Genomic DNA, 19793 nt, shown 5'->3' with positions numbered 1-19793 from the left:
CTTCACTCCCATTCAGCCAGTAGAGCATCACTGAGCTGATGGTGGATGATGAGGCCTGATGCATGGTCGCTGTTTGAATTCATCCCAGAGGTCGGTCGGTACAAGTTGGATGTACAGTACACCGATGTCTAAAATACCTCAGGCTTTAAGATTTCACTTTTAGTAAAGCTAAGAGCCCAAGCGAGAAACATAAGTCATGACATGAAAGTTTTTCTTTCATTTGTTTTGGTTGGAGGAGACGATAATGAAAGGCTAGAGGCAAAATGTAAACGTTTTAAAGCCTAATGGTCCTCCTGCACTGTGGTGAAATTAACAAACCTATCTGTGTAAGAATGAATGGATTTACTGTCTGAATGAGAGAGAGAGAGAGAGACAACAATTTAATCCGTCCTTCTTTGTTTTCACAGGGGGTTTGGAAAACAAGGATTCCAGTGCCAAGGTAAAAGAAAAATTGTCTCCGACATGTAACTCGTTGTGTGTCATGTACAGTTTGTTTAATCACTGTCACATAAACTGTCACTTTGGAAATGACCTTTTCATTTTCTCCCTGTCGGGTTCGCTGCTGTACACCAGCTACGTTTCATCTGTGCAGCAAACATGTGTGTGAATCACTGATCTGTCTGTGAGCATGTCTTTGCTCATACATGACAGTGAGTCTATAGGACATTCATCATACTCATTGTGTCCAAATGTTCATCCTCATATCAACAGTATTACCAAACCCCTCATGATTTGTTTGCTATTTTGCAAACGGGACATTATTTGTTTAGCGTAGTGTTATTGTGGTCATTATGCATCTGATGTGGCCAGAAGAAAAGCCTAGAATAACATTATCTTTAATTTGTCATAGTACAATTGGACATGTAGAGAGGGGTGTGTTGTTTGTCTCAGTGGCCAATATATTTTGAATGAATACTGTGAATATCTATGACAAGTCTCTTTAAGCTTGTTGCATGGTGCAGCAAGTGCATGGTTATTAAATGGACTCAAATGTGTTAACTGCTTATTATCACTAGAGTACTTACAAACAAGCGAGGCTTGTGCTCAACAGTGTGTGTGTGTGATGGGTTCTGGCTGTGTGAGTTAAAGACAAAAGGAATGGCAGGTATTTTAAGTGAAGAGAGAGGGACAGAGAGGACGTACATAGCACACAGATATGGAAAGACATTGCAGCTGGAGTCAGACGCAGGACCTCACGCCGAAGGTGGATTTCCTATCAACACATTTTGAGTTTCAGCATGCATCACCTCAAAGAATTCCTCATCTAATGTGGAAACTTTCGGGCCTGCCAAAGCCTCACTGTGGCTCTGAGTGCCCAGGTAACAGTGCAGATAAACTCCTGTTGCACTAAGTTATGGACACTGATTTTCTTTCAGTGTGTCACATGCAGCGCATGAAGTGAAATTTGAATCGCGTTTGATTTTCTATTTGCGTAGAAAACATGGAAAATCTCTTGATTACATTCCAAAAACGCTGAAATAAAAGTGTCCCGTGGCACACTATTTACACTCAGTGTTTCTTATTGAAATATTAAATGCGCTTTTGCAAAAACCTTTTTTTTATTTATTTATTTTTAATCCTGTGTTGTTTACGTCCATGTTTACTGCCTTAGTTGGTGCAGGGTTAGCTTATTATCAGTACATCAGTGCGGCCTACATTTGTGCGTCCTCTTGCACGCAAAAAAACAAAATCCTGATCCACTCACAAAAACACCACTTCACAGCACTGCACTGCCAGTGGACAAAACGCCACGAGGTGCCTTTACCATCAGTTTTTAAACATTTTGCATTTTCTCATCTCTTGTGCAATGGAAATATATAGAGGAGAGTTTGCCCTTAAGGAGCGCTGACATGTTGACTGTCTTTTCTTCTGTCGTTTGGGGAAAGACTTGATGGATTTCTAGACAGCTCTGTTGAGCAGAAGAAGCAGTCTGTCTCGGCTAGAGACTTCCAGATAAACAGTTTGCCATGCAGCGTGTTTGATCTCAGTGATTCAGAAGCTCTTCTCCTGAGAGTGTCAGAGTGAGTGAGATGTGCAGAGGCCTTTATTACTCATCATATCAATAAATTTAGAGTGTTCGTTGTGTCCCATGCGTGTGTGAGGGCCTTTGTCTGGTAAATGTTTGCATACTGCACAGGAGCATGCATATTAACCCGTGTCTGCATGTAAATATAAACAACGCGACGCCCACTCTTCCCTGTGATCTCCTCTCACAGAGGTGAGATGCTGCCTGCTCTCTGCCTTCTACTATTTGCTCCTACATGCGTGAAACCAGGCTCGGCAAATGAGTCAGTCCAAGGTGTCGGGAGTGATGACAGCTTAACATGTTTTTTGCATAACCTGACATTATCATCAGCGTGTCTGCCATCCCCCTCCTCTGCTTTCACAGCAACTTGTCATTTTCTTCCTGCCTCATTTATACTGTCAGAGCTTTTAATACAGGAGACGATTAATTCAATGATAGCAAGGACATCAGAGACTGCAGCGAGGCATTAAGGAGGTCTCCAGCACAATTAGTATTTTGCAGCCTTTTTCTTCCGTGTAAAACACTGATGCCCGCGACCAAACTCAAAAACCACCTATTTTACTTCCATCATAAATCTGTGCCTGGCCCTGCTAAATAAATAATGTCTGCCTTATCCAGATGAGGGTGGCTGGTTCCACTGTAGCTATTCACAGAGAGTAAGGTCCCCACTTTATAATACAGTATCTGTTTAGCCATCAATTATTAAACGTAAGCTTCTATAAAATGAGGGTCAGGCCCTCCAGCAGAGACAGCGAGCCTCCCAGTCAATACTCGAAAATGACAAAGTGATCAACTGGAGAGTGGCATTTCTGTAACAAGAGTGACATTTAATTTTCAGGCCTGCAAATGTCCCTTTTCCAATAATAGGGAGGGCTGAACAGTGTTATGTCACAAGTGTTGTGTTTAGTGTTGAAGCTCCTAACCCCTTTTTCTTTTTTAATGAAAACTGAATGTCACTATCACATTTCTAAGCTATTTTAGTGTCTTCCTGCTTTTTACTTATTTTATTATTTTTCAGTCAAGTAATTAGAGCAAAAAATGTATCATGTAATTAATTAGGTCTCATATTAATGGATGGGAATATTTCCTGGTTTTATTTTTAGTCTAACAGTACATTAGACTGTGTGTGGGTTGGAGGAACAGTTTGAATGTCATCTTAGGCCTTGGGAAATTGCAGTTTTGGCTATTTGCTGACATTTTAAAGATGAAACCAGTCCGTCCAGGAAGTCATTATTTTAACGAAAATAATTGTTGCAGCCATAATAATGATATTGATGTGTGTTAGGATGTGGTCATAATACGCTACTGTGATGCACAGTGTGAGGACTTACTGGAAAATGTGAGCATCATCTACTTGTGTAAAACATTAACTTATGCAATTGAAACTGAAAAATAAATAAATAAATAAAACCTCCTTTAACCCATCACGGGGGAGTGAAATATTAGAGCAAAGTTACAGTGATGTTGAGGAGGGTTAATGTTGTGGAAACAAACAAGTCTATCAGTAACCACCTCTCTTGATGCTATCTGCATCATGAACGATCTGTCTGTCGTCTCCTGGCTGCTGTCCCTGTGGAGTTGTATTTCAAGGGCCTGGCCTGCTGCTGTCGGTGTGCAGCCGGGTATCTCAAATCACCATTTTGTTGACATTGTAATACAGCAGGGCAATTTGTACCCATGTCACTGAGCAGATTTACCATTTAGATCATGTTAAATGCACGAGGTCTCTCTCTTTGGAAACTTTGCAGTCAGCGGTTTAGGGTTGAGTGTCTGTTGGAGTTTCTCATTTGGCTTTCTCTCCTTCAACTACCGAGTTATCAAGGGTTTAATTTACCTGAGTAATCCTGGTCTGTGACCTGCTTCACCCTCATTCAGATGAACATATTCATAGGTAACCACAATCATTCACTGGCTGCTGAGTATCCCCCCTCAAGTGTCTTAGGGACCAAGTGTGTGCTTCAAGGACACCTGTGCGTACACTCACAGCAACAAGTTCTAGTGTCATATTCATATTCATTCTCATGTTCCTTGTCCCAGCATTTCTAGCCAGTTCAGGATTTCCACCATGTAACAGGATGTAGTTGGTATGATGAGCCTAGCATGCACTGCCACTGTGAAGCCATTAGTACAGCATGCAGTCCCACAGTATTGATCCTTTATCAGATTTGATTAATAACAAGCTTTTAGTCCATCACACCCAGCTAATGCTTGCTCTTGTCCCTTCTGACTGATATAAAGCATGAAATTGTTACTCAGATACTAAAACTTTGGCTCACAACTCTTCTTCCTCTTGGCAAAACAGCACTGAATTCAAAATCAATTTCAAAATAAACTGCTGCTCTGCACTGGCTGTAATTTAAAACGGTCCCGGGTAGATTCTTCCTGGAGGCCATATTTCAACAGAGCAGAAATATAACAGGATTTGAGAAGCGAAAGGAATAAACTAAAAGGCAGCACAAAATATTGTTTGGGGGAAAAAAATGGCATTCCCGTGGCTTCAGTGACTGTAGGAGTCTCATTTTTGGCACCGTGCTCTCCTCGTAACACAGATCATCTCTGCAGTGTTGATGCAGTCGATTTGTGCACTCTTAATGGTTTATGTATTGACAGGCTATAGACTACTGAATTTCACCTGAGGCTTTCCAATGTTCCCTGATGCACAAGAAGAGACACTAATGAGTTTTCGTTTGCCTCCCAAAAGACAAGACTACTTGATGTCCTGCCATACGAGCGAAATGAGGGCATGGACCGATCAATGGGGATGAATCTTTGACCCCTGTAGTAGCCTGCTGGCCAACTGTTAATTGGTATAATTGTGATTGTGTAAATGCCAGCCCAGCAAGCCCTCTGTAGAAAAGTGTCTTTGAACCATGTATTATTCTAACTCTGACCATCTATCTATTTCTAACACATAAACAAACCCTGCCTCCTGCTTCTTTTCAGTTTAAGTGGTCTTGATTGTTCCACTGGATCAAACTAATAACAACCACTCCAAACTATTTTTCAGCTGTCAAATTCCTTTGATGCACAGCAGCTTTGTTAACTGTTGCTGTTCAGTTTTTGGACAGTACTCAGGATATCCTCGTGCCAATCCCAATAAGGCCTCTGTTGACAGTTTGTTACTTCCTGAATGTCCATGGTTCCCTTCCCTGCTGGATGGAGCACGTCGTCTACTTTTCCTTTTTGTTGTTGAGTAATTTTTCCTTTTCCACCCTGCTCAAAAGAATGCATGACCCTTAACTGTTGCTTTTCTTGAAGTCTCTTTGAAAAGCCAGGTTGAAGTCTTTGGTTCAGCATTGATGCATTGTCAGTGGTAACCACAAAGAGAAGGCAGATCGTGTGCAGACACAACATTTAAACTCTGCGTCCTTATATATTGCAGTGTTTGAGTAATGACTACATGTTGCCCATCATAGTCATGAAAGTATAGACATCTCAAGCAAGCAGTGCGTGTCTACGGGCACCACAGTTCCACTGCTGTTGTGTGGCAGATTTATGCTTCATACAGACAATGATACACTGGCTCATGCTTTTATTTCTCCAGGGGTCTAGACAGCATATAATAAACTCCATCTTTTCATGAGAGACATGAGAGTTTATTACAATTTCAAACTCAGGTGACCTGAAATAAACCATGCTGATGTGTGCCTCAGTGAGCAGTGAAATTACAGGGAAAAGGTGTATCTCTATACCCCAGAGGGGTAGAACATTATTGAGCTTATGCCACTTTATTATATTATTATTTGTGGTTTCATGCTGAAGGTTGAATTGCAAAAAATGAAACGGCCCAACAAGTGGAATTGATGTGCAAATGCTCCCCATGAAACCTGATGGTGGTTTTGTAATTATGCTCTGTTGGGCTCGAAAGTGCAATTTTTGTCCATGTGTTAGGTCTGGGTTAATTGAGTTCTTGGTCCAGCTCAGTGTGCTCTAAAACCTCTTGGACCAATAAAGTTCACCATGACAGACTTTCAGCTAATTTGCATAATTGGGAAATCACTAAAATGCATATGCTTTTTGAACAAAACTTGGCTTACTGCATTTCTACTATAAACAGGCAAGATAGGACCAAAAACATGGCTACCATCAAACTCTGGATGCTTTAGAGGAAATTGCTCACAACTCAAACTGCCTTAGTAACTTTGATTAAGTTTAGTTGAGACATCCTGTGCTACTGTATCTCTGTCTCTGTCTGATCTGAACTTTGATATCACATCTAGCAAAGAGGTTCTTTGAACTGGATAATTCTTCATAGAAGTTCTTCTCTGGCTTCTTCCAGTGTTGTTTTTATTTTTCCTCCATCAGATTCTGATTATGCAAATTTCAATGTCAACATTAGTATTCACCGATTTTCTGTTAGAGCTTTCTTTGTTTATGTATTAATTTACCCACACAACTATGTGGAAGTGATGCAAACATCAAAGAACCAGGGAGTCTTTTTTTTCCATTTGTGCAGCAATTTCAGCCATGAAAGGCGTTGAAAACGTTCCATCATTTTGGCCGCATAGTAATGATTTCTGAGAGGAAAAAATCATAACGGAAACATGAAAGACCTGTCCACTGTGGTCATTCACAGAAGCCCTCAGCCTCGGCCACGGCTGTGAAACCACTGACCACTCTGCTACATTTGTTCTTTTATGTCTGCCACCATAGTGGCCTTGCCTTTGTGTGGGCTCTTGTCTCTGTTCTTTTATTTCTTTGTTGTAAAGCAGCGTACTTAGAACAAAGACACATTCAGTGCTAATAGCTTTGATGCTAACAACTGAATTTTGGAACTGTGGCACGTGTGCTGTCAGTTTCTCTTCCCTCTCTTTTCATCTCTTTTTGCACTCGCTTGCTTGTCTCTCTGTGATTTCTTGGGCTTTTTGCCAAAAAACTGTTTTCCATATCGTCCTCTGTCCTTCGTCCTTTCTACATGCTCACACACACACACACACACACACGCACAGGTATTCGGTTTATGCCGTTTTTATTTCTTATACAGTAATGTTGAATGGGTTAAAATGTTCCAGCTGCTTCATCAAGATACGAACTGTAGAACTGTAGTAACTGTTTGAATGGAGCAGAGCAGAGAAGAGGCGTATGTGATGTGTGTGTGCGTGTGTGCTTGTCGGTGCACATGTGTGTTTATGAGGCAGAGAAAGAAGGGGCAGAGTTCATCACAGACTATATTTAGAGTTGCTTCTCAGTCCCCTGAAGAGATACACTGCTATGCATAGCGTTGGTTCTGTTTATAGGAGGACACTTTTCAGATGGCCACAGTGTGATTACATAAAGCCTTTGTCTGAGAATAAACATAATGGTCAAGTTCTGCCAATGCTTGCAACTTGACCAGGGATCTATGCTCAAGTCACAGCATTGAGGCTGCCAGGCTGGGTTATGACGTTTTTCCTATTCATTTCTGTCCCCAAATCAATCAGATATACCTCGACTAGTCAGATGATAGCACCACAAAAAGGAACTTTGGGATTCAGCTGGTAATTCAGGGGCTTTTATGCTATTGTTTCACGTTCATCTGATTAAACCAAATATTTAAGTTTTTTAATATTTGAAAGTTGCTGGTGATTTTTTTCTTTTTCCTACATGACCCTACCCGACGAGCACAGGTAACTATATAAACAGAGGCACAGTTACAAACCCAGTAAACTGCAGTGGACTGCCCATGAACAGAGAATGCTAACAAGACACAGAAGTGGCCTTTTATTAGTGCAGAACATGTAACTTTTTGTCATCCATCTCTAAATTCACAGTAAGCTGAACAAAGCAATGTGAGATGTGATTTTCTACAGCAGTCAGCAGCAGTGCTATGTAAAAAAGTGGTCTAATAAGAATTTCATACCGCAGTTATAGTTGCTATACTGTAGATTTGCATTTTGGCCAATATAACACAGTAAATGTGGGTATGGTGATAAAGCTGTTAACCACCAGTGTCAGTCAACAGTATCACAGTATGAATATTGGTGCGGTCCTTTCCCTCATTACTCTTGAACAACTCTGCAATGCACTTACCAGAGACTCGTATCTCGTAGAAACCTTTAATTGGTACCACTGAGGTTGACACCTTTAAGTGGTACTGTGTGATCACACACCATGACCTCTGCACTGCCTCTTCCTGCCTGTGAAGGGGCGTAGGCTGAGATGTGGCCTCTCCGACAGTGACCATAATAACTAATGCTGCTCCAGCGAATCCCCAGCATTAAAACAGCTTAGTCCTAAAGCCTCCCCAGCTGTAAAAGGCTCACCACTCTGAAATCATGTTCACCACAGAACCTAGTTAAAACAATTCTTAGCTATTAGCTACTTCCTGTTGTTTTCTGTCCACTACTGTCTTGGCTTATGGATCTAAGGTAGTGCTGCACGATTAATCTAATCGCAATCGCAATCGCGATGTCACGCCGTGCGATTACGTAATCGCACGAAAGAGTGCGATTGGCGATTTAAAGTACATAAATGTGCGATCGCGTGAGCCTGTAAACGGGACTTTAACTCCTGTAGTGTGTGGAGCGGAGCCGCTAATGTGTGCAGCATAGCAGACTCCGTCAGTAGTCATGTGACCAGCAGGTCTGATCACGTGACTACCCAGCTGGCAGACAGCGCTCCGTGTGCTGCAGGACCGTCTCCCCGTGATTACAGCAGGTGTGGAGCTTTAGCGTCACGGAGTGAACTGTGTTTTCCTCCGCAACATGTGCAGTGCGTTTAAAAAACGAGGCGGTATATGCCTGTTGGGGCGAACGACCAGAAAGCTCCGGTTTTCTTTTAACTGTCTTTTTTATTTATTTTTTATTTTTATTTTACGGTAACAGCCACACTCATTTGCCGTCTCCTCTCGTCCGTTGTGTGTGTGTGTGTGTGTGTGTGTGTGCGCGTGCGTGCATGCGTGTGTCTGTCTGTCTGTCTCTGTGTTACCTGTGTACCTGTGTACTGTGAGAGGAGGGAGGGGGGAGAAAGGCATAATGATGGCATCGCAGTAGACTATGAAACTGCACAAAAAGTTACCTATTTTTATTTAATACAAATACTGTAAGGAAACACTTATTATTTGAGAAATACACTCCTAAAATATGGTTATTTCCTGTGCTGTGCTTGATAATCAAGCAAATAGACTCCTTACAGCATTAATTTACAATATCGTAATCGCAATCGCAAATCGCAATATTTTCCACCATAATCGCAATCGCACATTTTTATCAAATCGTGCAGCACTAATCTAAGGTTGTCTCAAGTAGTGCTGTGTACTTAAATTACCTTAAAAATATGGCATGTTATTTGAATAATACAGATGAGATACAAATGAAGATACAACATACATTTTCTTATATGTCTTTCAATGAGGTGTTAGACCACGCCTCAGTGTGAGGCAGCGCTGCTCAAACATGTGTGCCCTGTTTGAAGGGTCTTCTAGTTTGGGCTGGTGTAGCAGATTTGATCCATTTAGTGAATGCCAACCATTACCTTCATATCCTCAATATGCTGAGCTGAAAATCCAAATAAATACCTTCCAGTTGTTTGGCTTTTTTCAGGGGAAACTTTCGCTGTGTTTGCAGAGAGGATGCAGGTCTGCTGTGTACTTTACAGAGGAAAATCGATCTGATATTGTGTTATCAGAGTAAAGGAATTCAGATAATTTCAGCTGTTTCGTTTAATTTCGATGCACTGTTTGGACGACTGTGCTGTCATGGGAATTCTGGGTCTGTTATCTGCCATCCCTGTTTTTGATTTTTCCGGAAGTGTGAATCACAGCAAGACTGCAGATGAGAAAGATGTTAAGGCCTGCAGCAAACAGTGTATGAGTTGTGGTGGTGGTCAGCTACTTTAGGTTGCATTTGACCATTTCCACTGTCAACCATAATGCCCTCAAACAGACAAGTCCAGACTATTGGAGTCTACTGTGCACATTCCCCATGTGGGCATGTTTTGTCATTGAGCCACAACTGAATGAAGCCTTAATGGTGACTTTAAAGTAAATTGGAGGTTTTGGCTCGTAGCTTGGTTCTGTTCAGAGGCAACATTGCCAAAGTGAACTGTGAGGCCATTTTGGACTTTCCTGAAAGCCTCTCATCTCTCTTCCTGTTTCCCAACAATCAATTCAGACCAGCTGCATTAAGATTAGACTAATCTATCATAGTGGTCTGCATTATTTATTACCTGAATCCCCACCATGCATTTGGTGAGAATGTCGTGTTGTGTTCCAATGTGCTTCATTCCTCTAGAGTGTTTGCCACTGTACAAGCTCATGTTTCCACATAAATATTATGCTATTTGTCATGTTTGGCAGCCTAGAGGGAGTGTACTGGAATATGTATTCCCATTGCTTACAGAATGAGCATTTATTATAAATATTGCTTTTAAAATTCATGTGACTGAGCACTGATGTTCAGTCAAATCTGTCGATATTTGAAATAGTGTTGTGATGTTTTCTGCTCTCTTGCTGCTGCAGTGCTTCTCCCTAGGCCTCTTGCTCTGTATTAGATTACCTTCTGGGCTTCCATGGAGACTCAGACGACACGTTGATGCAAATCTGCTTGTCTCTTGGCACAGGACGGCTCCTGCATGGAGGGAAATACATCCTCTGACACCTGCACGTCATGAGATAATAGAGCCCCGTTTATTTCCTGATTGCATGCTGTCATGATGTAGCCCAAATCTGTTGCACAGTTTGATAAGGGGATTTGAGCTCAGGAAGGGGACCGACTGAGCAGTCCCAGGTGGGATGACGTCCCTATTCCTGCTGTCATACTGATGTCACATGGAATTTGAATGGTCACATTTGTCCTGTCTCTCGTTGTCAGTTGAAAAACACAGGCATGCCATTGCCACGGCATCGTGGGGCTTTTTAGTCAAATTCTGAGGAGCAACTCAGAACGCCTGGATTTGTGACAGTGCTTCCTCTGAAAATTTGTCAGCAGTGAGGAGAAAGGGCATCAGGGGTGGGCGCACACACAGCATGCTCTTGTATGCACCTTGAGTGACAGTCAGACATAGGGTTGGCCAAATTATTTTAAAAATGTTTTTCTGTGAAGGGTTTTGTTGCTCATAACACCCAGACTGAATATCAATGTGTAATAAAAATCCTTCTAACTTGTCTTTTCCCCCATCTCTCTCTGTTTTTCTCCTTTTCTCTCTCTCTTCCTCTCATCTCAGCCGGGTGTCAACATGTATATCCACTTCCTGTATGCGTTTTTTTTTTTCTTTTCATTGACAGCCCTTTGCAGAGTCGTGTAACTGCAACATTATGCCATTGCAGAAGATCCTGCCTGTTGCATCAAATACTGCTCTTAGCCCTCTTCACATGTGACAAATACTATCTCAGAATTCCCACTTATTTCACTGGGAATAGTTCATTTATTTCAATTGGCACTCAGATGTTCGATCCAATTCAAGTTTACCATGTTTTAAATTGGAGGTTAAGTAAATTCATAAAGTTTGTGACGAGCTTTTACAGTTTTACAACCTTGTCTACACAATTATAGTAATAATAATGATTTCCTTTAAAAAAAAGTATGGTGTTTCAATGGTACAGTACATGAGAACATTATACCATTGTTGGATATTGGAGTTGGAACCAAATCTTCAACCATAGGGCCGCACATTTTGAAATTTTTTATAGATCAATAACCAACGCTCGTTAACCGAGCTGTTATAAAACACATACACAGCTGTGAAACGCCACGTCCATTGTGCACTTGCTGATCGGCGCTCAGATGGTGCTTAGATCTTCCAAGTTTGAACTCTGTTTTATGCAAAGTGGAGCCAAACAACAGGCTACAGAGAGAAGAACAGCAGAGCGCTCTGACAGCTCATGTGCGAGCTGCCAGTGAGCCGGCTGGAGAGTGTTAGTATTAATTGGTCAAAATTCTTGTTATAGGTTAACAGTTAATTATGTGCATCCCTATCTCCTTATGCAAATGTTCAGACTGTACTGCAGTGTACACTTTTATGTGAAATTTATTATGCGAAATATACCATACTAACAATGTCAATGATACCGTACAGTTCACTCTGAACATGTAAACGTTTGTTTTGTGTTTTACTGTCACTGTTGGCTTGATGTGGACCATGTGGAGAATCATTCACTAGCCTCTATTAGATAAGTCTGACGTTTTATGTAAACCAGAATGCGACACTGTAGTCTGTCACTACTCTTGGCTTCTGCGCTCTCTTTCTGTAGCATCTGCATTTTTCAATACCAAATTCCTTTCTGGTGAATACGTGTCTAATGCTCAGTCCTTATTTAAACCTTCAGATTTCCATACCGAGACTTGTAGTGTTGTAGCAGTCTTGATGCGTAGGGAGGGAACACATTTGCGTAGAGGTATACCCATGCAGAGTCAGGTGTTTGAACGAGGCCCTGCCAGCAGTTTTGTGTCGTGGCATCTGCTCTGTGTTTGCTCAGAGGCTTTGGGCTCCTGCAGGAGGAAGCGTTTGGCAGCTTGGTCATAAAGGACTCAGGTTGAGAGCAAGCAGATGAGCATGTGGAGCCAAAGTCCCAGACTCTCAGCTCACAATGTTTCCCCTTTTGGCTTCTCTTAAATAGTTACAGTTGATATTTATTGTGCTTTATTAGGCTGACAGTGCCTGAATACAAATTTGTCATATTTATCATGGGAAATATTTTTCTTGTTACAGTGTTCTAACGCGGTTGATCATGGACGGCCATAAAACATGCTACAGCCATAAAACATATGACAGTGTTTTTCATCAGTGAGACCTGGATGTTTCCCAGGACTAATATAGAGTTGGCTTATTTTATCACCCCCTGTTTTAAAACAGGATTTAGCAATCTACATGTAAAATAAATAAATAAATGAACTATAGAAGAGGCTGGGATAGAGTTCTTGCACTGACAGCAGCCTTTGTAGTGTACAACATCAAGTAAAGCATCAGCAGCAACACAGCCACAAACCGTTTTGCATTTCCAGTAAGGGGCGCGGCTTGCTTTCTCTGGACTGAAAAGTCTTGTATGTTGCTCTCTCTACCTACACATATGCAGCAGCAGCAGTCTTGCTGAGTTGTTTGGGTGTTGCTGAAAGGCTTTCAGGCGAGTGTGGGAACATAACAGAATGTGATGGAGATGAGGCACGCTGTGGGCCTGCGGAAACAGCACAATGGTAGCACGCAATCACAAGTGTCACCAGCATGAAGCCACTGTTAGGACACATTATCCCTGCAGATGTGATGTCCTTTTCAGGATGCACCTCGTTAGGCTAGTTTTGACCCCTACAACAGTCATAATGGTTTCTTAAAATCACCCATTTAGATGATTAAAGCCACATCTATGGTTTCACTGTTAAATCTACTCTCAGATGGTTGGTGGTACTGTTTTTTGAGGGGCACAATGGTGTCATAGGTGCTTAATGGAAGCTTAACGAACGTCAGCTTTCACTTGATTGAAACGCTCATTCATCCCGTTTTAGTCTTTTTTTTTTGTGTGAATGAAACCACCTGTTGTTAAGCCATTTGCTCGTAGGAAGTGTCCCCACTCACCGGGATTAACTTTTTGGGCTGGATGTGAGCAGCAGGGAACAATCCTTCCCTGCCTCTTCTGAATCGATGCTGTAACATTGACAAGTCACAAATCCCACATCTGTCTCCATGCAAAGTAGGCCTGTGGGCTGGGCCGGGCTGCAGAGTACCTAAGCTGGATTGTCTGCCTTGCCATTTATTTCAGACCTCCCGTTGGCCTCTGCAGTTTAATAAAAGCTGCAGTTTTAGCTCGTTGTTTCAAATCGACGGCTGGTGATCCTCAGGTCAGCATCTCAGGACCAGCCGCTCTCGGGTTTTATCGATCAGTGTTGCTCTTCCATATCATTATGGCTCTACAGCTGCAGGTTAATTTGAATGTACCTTTTAATTGATGGCATCTATCTCGTCAGTATTAAAAGGCAGGCTTCACATAAAGACATGTAGGAAACTGCAGTGGGGAATTTCCTCTTGTAAATAAGACCCAGCACTATACTGGAAAACAGTCTGGCTGTAATGCCATTGGTCAATATTACGTAAACAAATGGCTGGGTTGAATTGTTTGTGTATGGCTCCCCTATACATCCCCCACTTAATATGGGAAAGCAAAATTGGACAACATGACTCTGAGCCTCTGTTCTCTTCCCTCCTGCCTCACATGTCTTTGAAATTTGATCTTAGCAGCTTCACAGATGTGGAGTGGTAATGGATTTTTTTTTTTGGGGGGGGGGGGGGGGGGGGGGGGGGGGGTTTGAAAACCTGTTGAAACATTTCTGTTTTCTGTTCCTGCCTCTTTCTTTTCATAGCCTCTTTTCTGGGGCTTTTTTGAAAGAAGAACTGGTGTGAGCTGGTGTCTCAGGAGTTTATTGCAATAATCAGCTATGGCAGCTGAAAAGGAGGATACACTTACACAAACACATGTCTACACTGGTTAGGGTTTTCTGACTGGCATGGAACTGGGAAATAGATCTTAGAATTTACATCAGGCGTTTGTCTTGATTGACAGGCACCAGGCTTATACCCCCCCCCCCCCCCCCCCCCCCCCTGTAGATTAACCAACTACCAGCCCCCCCCCCCCCCCCCCCCCCCACACTTCCCACTCTTACCAGTATTACACAGCCAAAGTGCCAGATCGCTGCCATCGGTTGTGGTGAAGTCACTGATGGATTATGGAGTACTCAATAATCCAGACTACGATGATGATAACTTTCTATCATTTAATCATCAGCCTGTGTGATCAGATACACAGTATGTTGTCCGTTCTGCTGTATTAGTCTGCGCCGGTTTACACAAACAAATGGAAAAGGCTGTATAAAGGTTGAACCACATAAACACGGATTGGTTTTAAGTTATTAAACTGTCATTTAGGTCTGTATGTCAACATCTGCTCCCTTAAAGCACTGAGCTATGGCTCAAAGCTTAAAGGACAATTCCGGGCAAATTCAACCATCCTAGTATTTGTATAAAAGAATGAATCCTAATGTCGACTGATTTGCAGTAGTTGTGTCTGTCCCTGCATCGCCATGGCTGACCAAATTTACGCTTTTCAGGCTGTTTACATCCCACAAAACCACATTTTAACAACATTAGGTAGCTATTCAAACATACACTGAGGGGTTTGTTTACTTCAAGAAAGCCGAAATGTTTGTAAACGGACCTGTAATACAAAGTTTTGCGAAGTCCCGCAGTTGACCGTCTCAGTATGTTTTTCTTTCTTTCTTTCTTTCTTTCTTTCTTTCTTTCTTTCTTTCTTTCTTTCTTTCTTTCTTTCTTTCTTTCTTTCTTTCTCTTCTGCTGTATAAGTTTTACATAAACCCAAACCACACTAACTGCTAATTGATATCAATATGTTGAACCACAGGACAGTGTTGTGATGATCAACTGAAATTCATGAATGAATTTAGCTGTAGATATGAAAGTGAAGCTTTACTGAAAACCATAGTACGGAGAAGTACTACTTTGCTGCTGATGCAGACCAGGTACCTTCCACTACTCCAGCTGAAAAGCCCAGTGTGCTGCTAATGACTGTTAAGTCCTTTATTTACAGCTGGCAGACTTTCCCTGTCTGCATGTTTATCTCTATGTTGCTCTTTTGATCCGGACCATGTATATAACTCTGTGTTTTAGAGGTAACATGAGGATGGAGATCATAACAAGGCACCTGCTAATGCTTCCGGCTGAGGGAGCAATTGAATTTCTCTGGCTCTTGCCAACATCATTACGGCTATGATGTGTCTTCACAGACACTGACTGCGTGTGATGTTGTAGTGTTGAACAGTTTCCTCGCCCTAGTCCATTCACTGCAGATGGTACCGCATGTAAGTACATATTCAACACTGAGCACTGCCCCAGAGTAAAGCAACAGATTCCCGCTTTAATTTCATTTTGGACACCTCTGGGAAAACATCCATGAAAATCTGAATGACCAGTTATAACCTCACTAATAGAGTACAGTAGTAGAAAGCTGTGGACAACAGAGTGATTTGATTGACAATTACAAGTAATATGATCAAAGTACACAGGAGTATTATTTGGCAAAATAGTTTTAAATAAGATCATATCTGGCTGCACTGTGATGGCAGAGGTAGGCCATCACATAAAGAGTTGATGCAGGTGGAACATTGTATAAACCTGGTGGAATAGTTTGTCAAAAGACTTAAAAACAAAACTTGACATTTAGAGGAACAGTAAATACACTGTTCAAAAGATTCTCCTGTGAAATTAAAATGGTCTCCCTATTACATCTTTCTCCATTTTATTTAAATAGCCTCCATGTATGTGTTGCACATACCCAATGGTCAAAGACAGGTTATGTACAACCAGATAACCATGTACTCAATTGAGAAATTCCCACACCATACAGTAGTGATGCAAGTGGTCCCATTCCCATTCATAACTGTCTGCATTCACACTCTGTATTTTCAGTTTTTGTTTCTCTGACCACTGAAACTCACTTCATCTTTCTCCTCCCCGTGTCTGTGGGTTTGAGCTCCCCTTTAGGCCTCTGTCTGTGGGGATATGTATTCTCTCTGAACAAGAAGGAGGAGTTTGTGGGAGGTAAAAAGCTACAGCGGATTAGCGAAAATATGTTGTGAAGTTCCCATTTTCACATCCGTTAAACTTTTATTTTATTAATGAGAACAGCTGTGTTCTATTGAAAATGATTTGACTTTCAGATCATCTGCAACAAACTTACAACCGCATCCAGAAATGGAGGGATGAGCTGTTTTAACTCTGAGTGGCCTGAATGTAGCCTTTGCAGACTATTACAGAGAGAATAATGCGCATTGGTAAAAACCCATGGATTCAACTTAATAAAAGGTGTACCTTCCAGAGGTGCACGCCACTTTGGGTACGGATCAGAATGCTTTTAAAACTGAGAGGGTTTCGTTAATCCATGGGGAGGTGCAGCACTAAACATTACCAAGGATTAGAGAGGGATATTACTGTCTGACTGCATTAGAAGTGTATTAGATAGCTCCATGATGGAGCACAGACTAATGCACCAGGCTCTGAATTACAGCATAATCTGCATTTAATTGCCCCGAGTTTTGTTGTGATAATGGCATTATCTAATGGAAGAGCTCTAGAAGGGTTTGTACCAAGAACAAAAGGCAGGGGAAATGGAAAGGACTGAGTTGCCGTTACAGATGTGGGACTCTCACTTGTGGTGATTACTCACACTGACGAACTACTGAGATGTTTTTTGACCTTAGTTACACAAAGATCCCTTTCATCGTGACAAAAACTGTTTTTCAACAGTGGAAATGGCAAGAATGTAAAAACAGGAATTTTGAAGTCAATGCAGTTGAATCGCATTGCATGGCGTGGAAATGAAAACAATGGTTTTGGAAGAGGTCCTTTGTGTGTGTGTGTGTGTAATTTGCATGCCTTCCAGCTATTGTCAAGATCTGCAGGCTGTTGCTGTCTCAGTCAAATGATTCGCACCATACTAATGAAATTAAAAGTCACACCATGAGCCATGTGAAGTTGCATAAATTCAGGTTGTGCCCTCTGATAACTCTTCAAATCGTTTTACAGCTTCCCTAGAGACAGCGATAGAAAACACAAAAGGCATATTTTGTGGTTTGGTTTTACAGCATGTGTGCACACAGTTGTAGTAGCAGGGTTTAACAGTAAATATTGATTTGCTCAGCCCCCCTCTTGCTTGTCAGTGCACAACCAGCCAACACATGATCTGATTATTTCCCCACCACTGCATGTTAACCTGTTTGGATGCTGTGTACCAACTGTGTGTTATTACTGGGCCTTGCTTTTACAAAAAATAACTCCTGACTCGAACACGCTCTTGCAGTGTGAAATTGTTCCAGTACTTGGCCGTCAGAATGAAACAATAATACATTAATTTTCAGTTCTTTCAAAATATAATTTGTCAGAGTCCTCACAGTTGGGTGGCTCCAGGACTCAAATCTGCTTGGTCTGTTGCACCATGTCAACCTTTGTGAAAGTATATGATGGGTGGTATTTACCTAATATAATGTGGACTGTGCTGTCTCCAAGAGGGAAAATACCAAGCTTGAATGTCACAGGCTGAGACACTAGATTGCTAACTGAAGCTCAGAGATTGATTGCTCTTCTAATTTGTCCAGTGGTGAATCAATGCAAATATTGTTGAAAGCATTGATGAGCTGCCAATACAGTTCAGAGATTAAAAGGAAGGAACAGCTGCTCTCTGGCCGCTTGAACCAAGACGATATTTGTGGAGGCACAGTGTTTCACATGCAGAGATTTGATTTGATCCAAAATTACAAGGACTGAACAGACTTTGAATATGAACTTGCACTCACTGAAAACAAAAAACTTCTACCTTGAAGTTTCACAGCCTGAAGCTTGCATCAAAGTGTGTTGGTGCAGCGTTTCTTTCATAGTTTGTCACTGGTTGACAGTTAATTATCAAATCACACGACGCATTTACTGACATTTTCAAAGTGCAAACTGAAGCACATTTCACCCTGATAACATTTCTAAACTCTGACAGTTGGGGAACATTTCCTTTAAAACATGAAAATATGAAAACATGACAGAAATATTCATCCTTTGCTCTTCATCTAGGAAACCGTCTAACACACGCTCCTTGCTTGTGTAAGATAACTGTCTTTAAGCTTCACCTTGATGTACAGTTGATTTTGAAGGCAGTGCACTGAGTTATTTTGAGCTTTTTATTCGAGAGAAGAACACACCTTTCGAAGAGAACAAAGGTGCAGTTAATGAGTATCATGTGAGTTAATGATGAATATCTAGAGCACAAATCATGGAGCCATAGTGTGGTGGTGAGGGATTTTCATCCAGTCAGGATGAACGCTTACTTGACATTTGCCTTTGATCTCATATGGGGCTAGAAACTTGCAAAATGATTAACATAAATCAGTGATACGCCAGTAATTATAGAAAGCGTCACATGGAAATGTCATATACTTGCACCTTTTTTGTTATTGTGTTTAAATAGTTAATCCTGCCACATTCTGTAGAAAGGCATTTTATAATCCTTTTCTAAAAATGTTCCCATTGTTCCTTTAATAGATCATCTAAATACCTAGTTTATCTGGCCACAGATTGCAAAGTGCTTTATAATCCATTTGCATAAAGACAAGATGAGACTTAAGTGACTTTAAGCTGATGTAATATTGTAAACAGAAAACAACAATGCTTTTTCTCAGCAGAAATGTGCAGTGTGTTGGGGGCAAAGAGTGATCTAGCTCTTAAAACAATATCAACATACAGCTCATCCCTAATGCTACTCTGTCATCTGTGAAAGTGGAGAAAGGATTTTAGAGGTAAAAAAAATAATCGTGTTCTGTCCCCACATTTCAACTTACTGGAAGGGTTCAACCAGTTCAAAGTTTTACTTAAAACCTTTTTTAAGTTCCTAATGTAGTATCTAGAATTGAATGAAAATGTAATGACTGATGAGCTTGTGTTGTGTGTGTGTGTGGTTGGCAAAGATGAAAATTGTCTGTCAGCTGTGATCCATTAAAAACCTATACAGGATGTCAGGAGCACAGGGAAAAAAGTCAAAAAAAGAGGTAGATGAAGATGCGAATGAAACAAAACACGTCCTACACACTCATCTCCCTGTTCAGGCAAAGGCCAACAGGATAAGGAGCCTGCAAACCCACATAACTAAGCTTGTTCCTTTCAAACAGCGCGATTGTCATCCACAATGCAGCCATCCCCCCAGACTGACCCTGAAGTTTGTTTGAACTCTGGAGTCCAGTATTCATTAAAAAGCACTAACATGCCTTCACTTCCAAAAACAAAGAGACATACTGTTTATCTTTTTTTGGAC

The 19793-nt window shown here is 41.4% G+C and overlaps 1 protein-coding gene across 4 annotated transcripts in view; it reads left to right on the top strand.

Moving 5' to 3' along the window:
* The window catches only part of prkcaa (protein kinase C, alpha, a), a 139834-nt gene that overhangs the window by 2013 nt on the left and 118028 nt on the right, over window positions 1-19793 (top strand). For all 4 annotated transcript variants that reach the window (XM_083996354.1, XM_083996353.1, XM_083996352.1 and 1 more), the window contains exon 2: window positions 408-439. In XM_083996354.1, coding sequence (XP_083852480.1) covers window positions 408-439 — 32 coding nt within the window. The remainder of the gene's footprint in view (window positions 1-407; window positions 440-19793) is intronic.

The sequence above is a fragment of the Trachurus trachurus genome (genome assembly GCF_905171665.1).
Source record: "Trachurus trachurus genome assembly, chromosome: 1".
Taxonomy (NCBI): Eukaryota; Metazoa; Chordata; class Actinopteri; order Carangiformes; family Carangidae; genus Trachurus; species Trachurus trachurus.
Note: the sequence above shows the minus strand (reverse complement) of the source record. Positions and strands in the feature narration are given on the sequence as shown.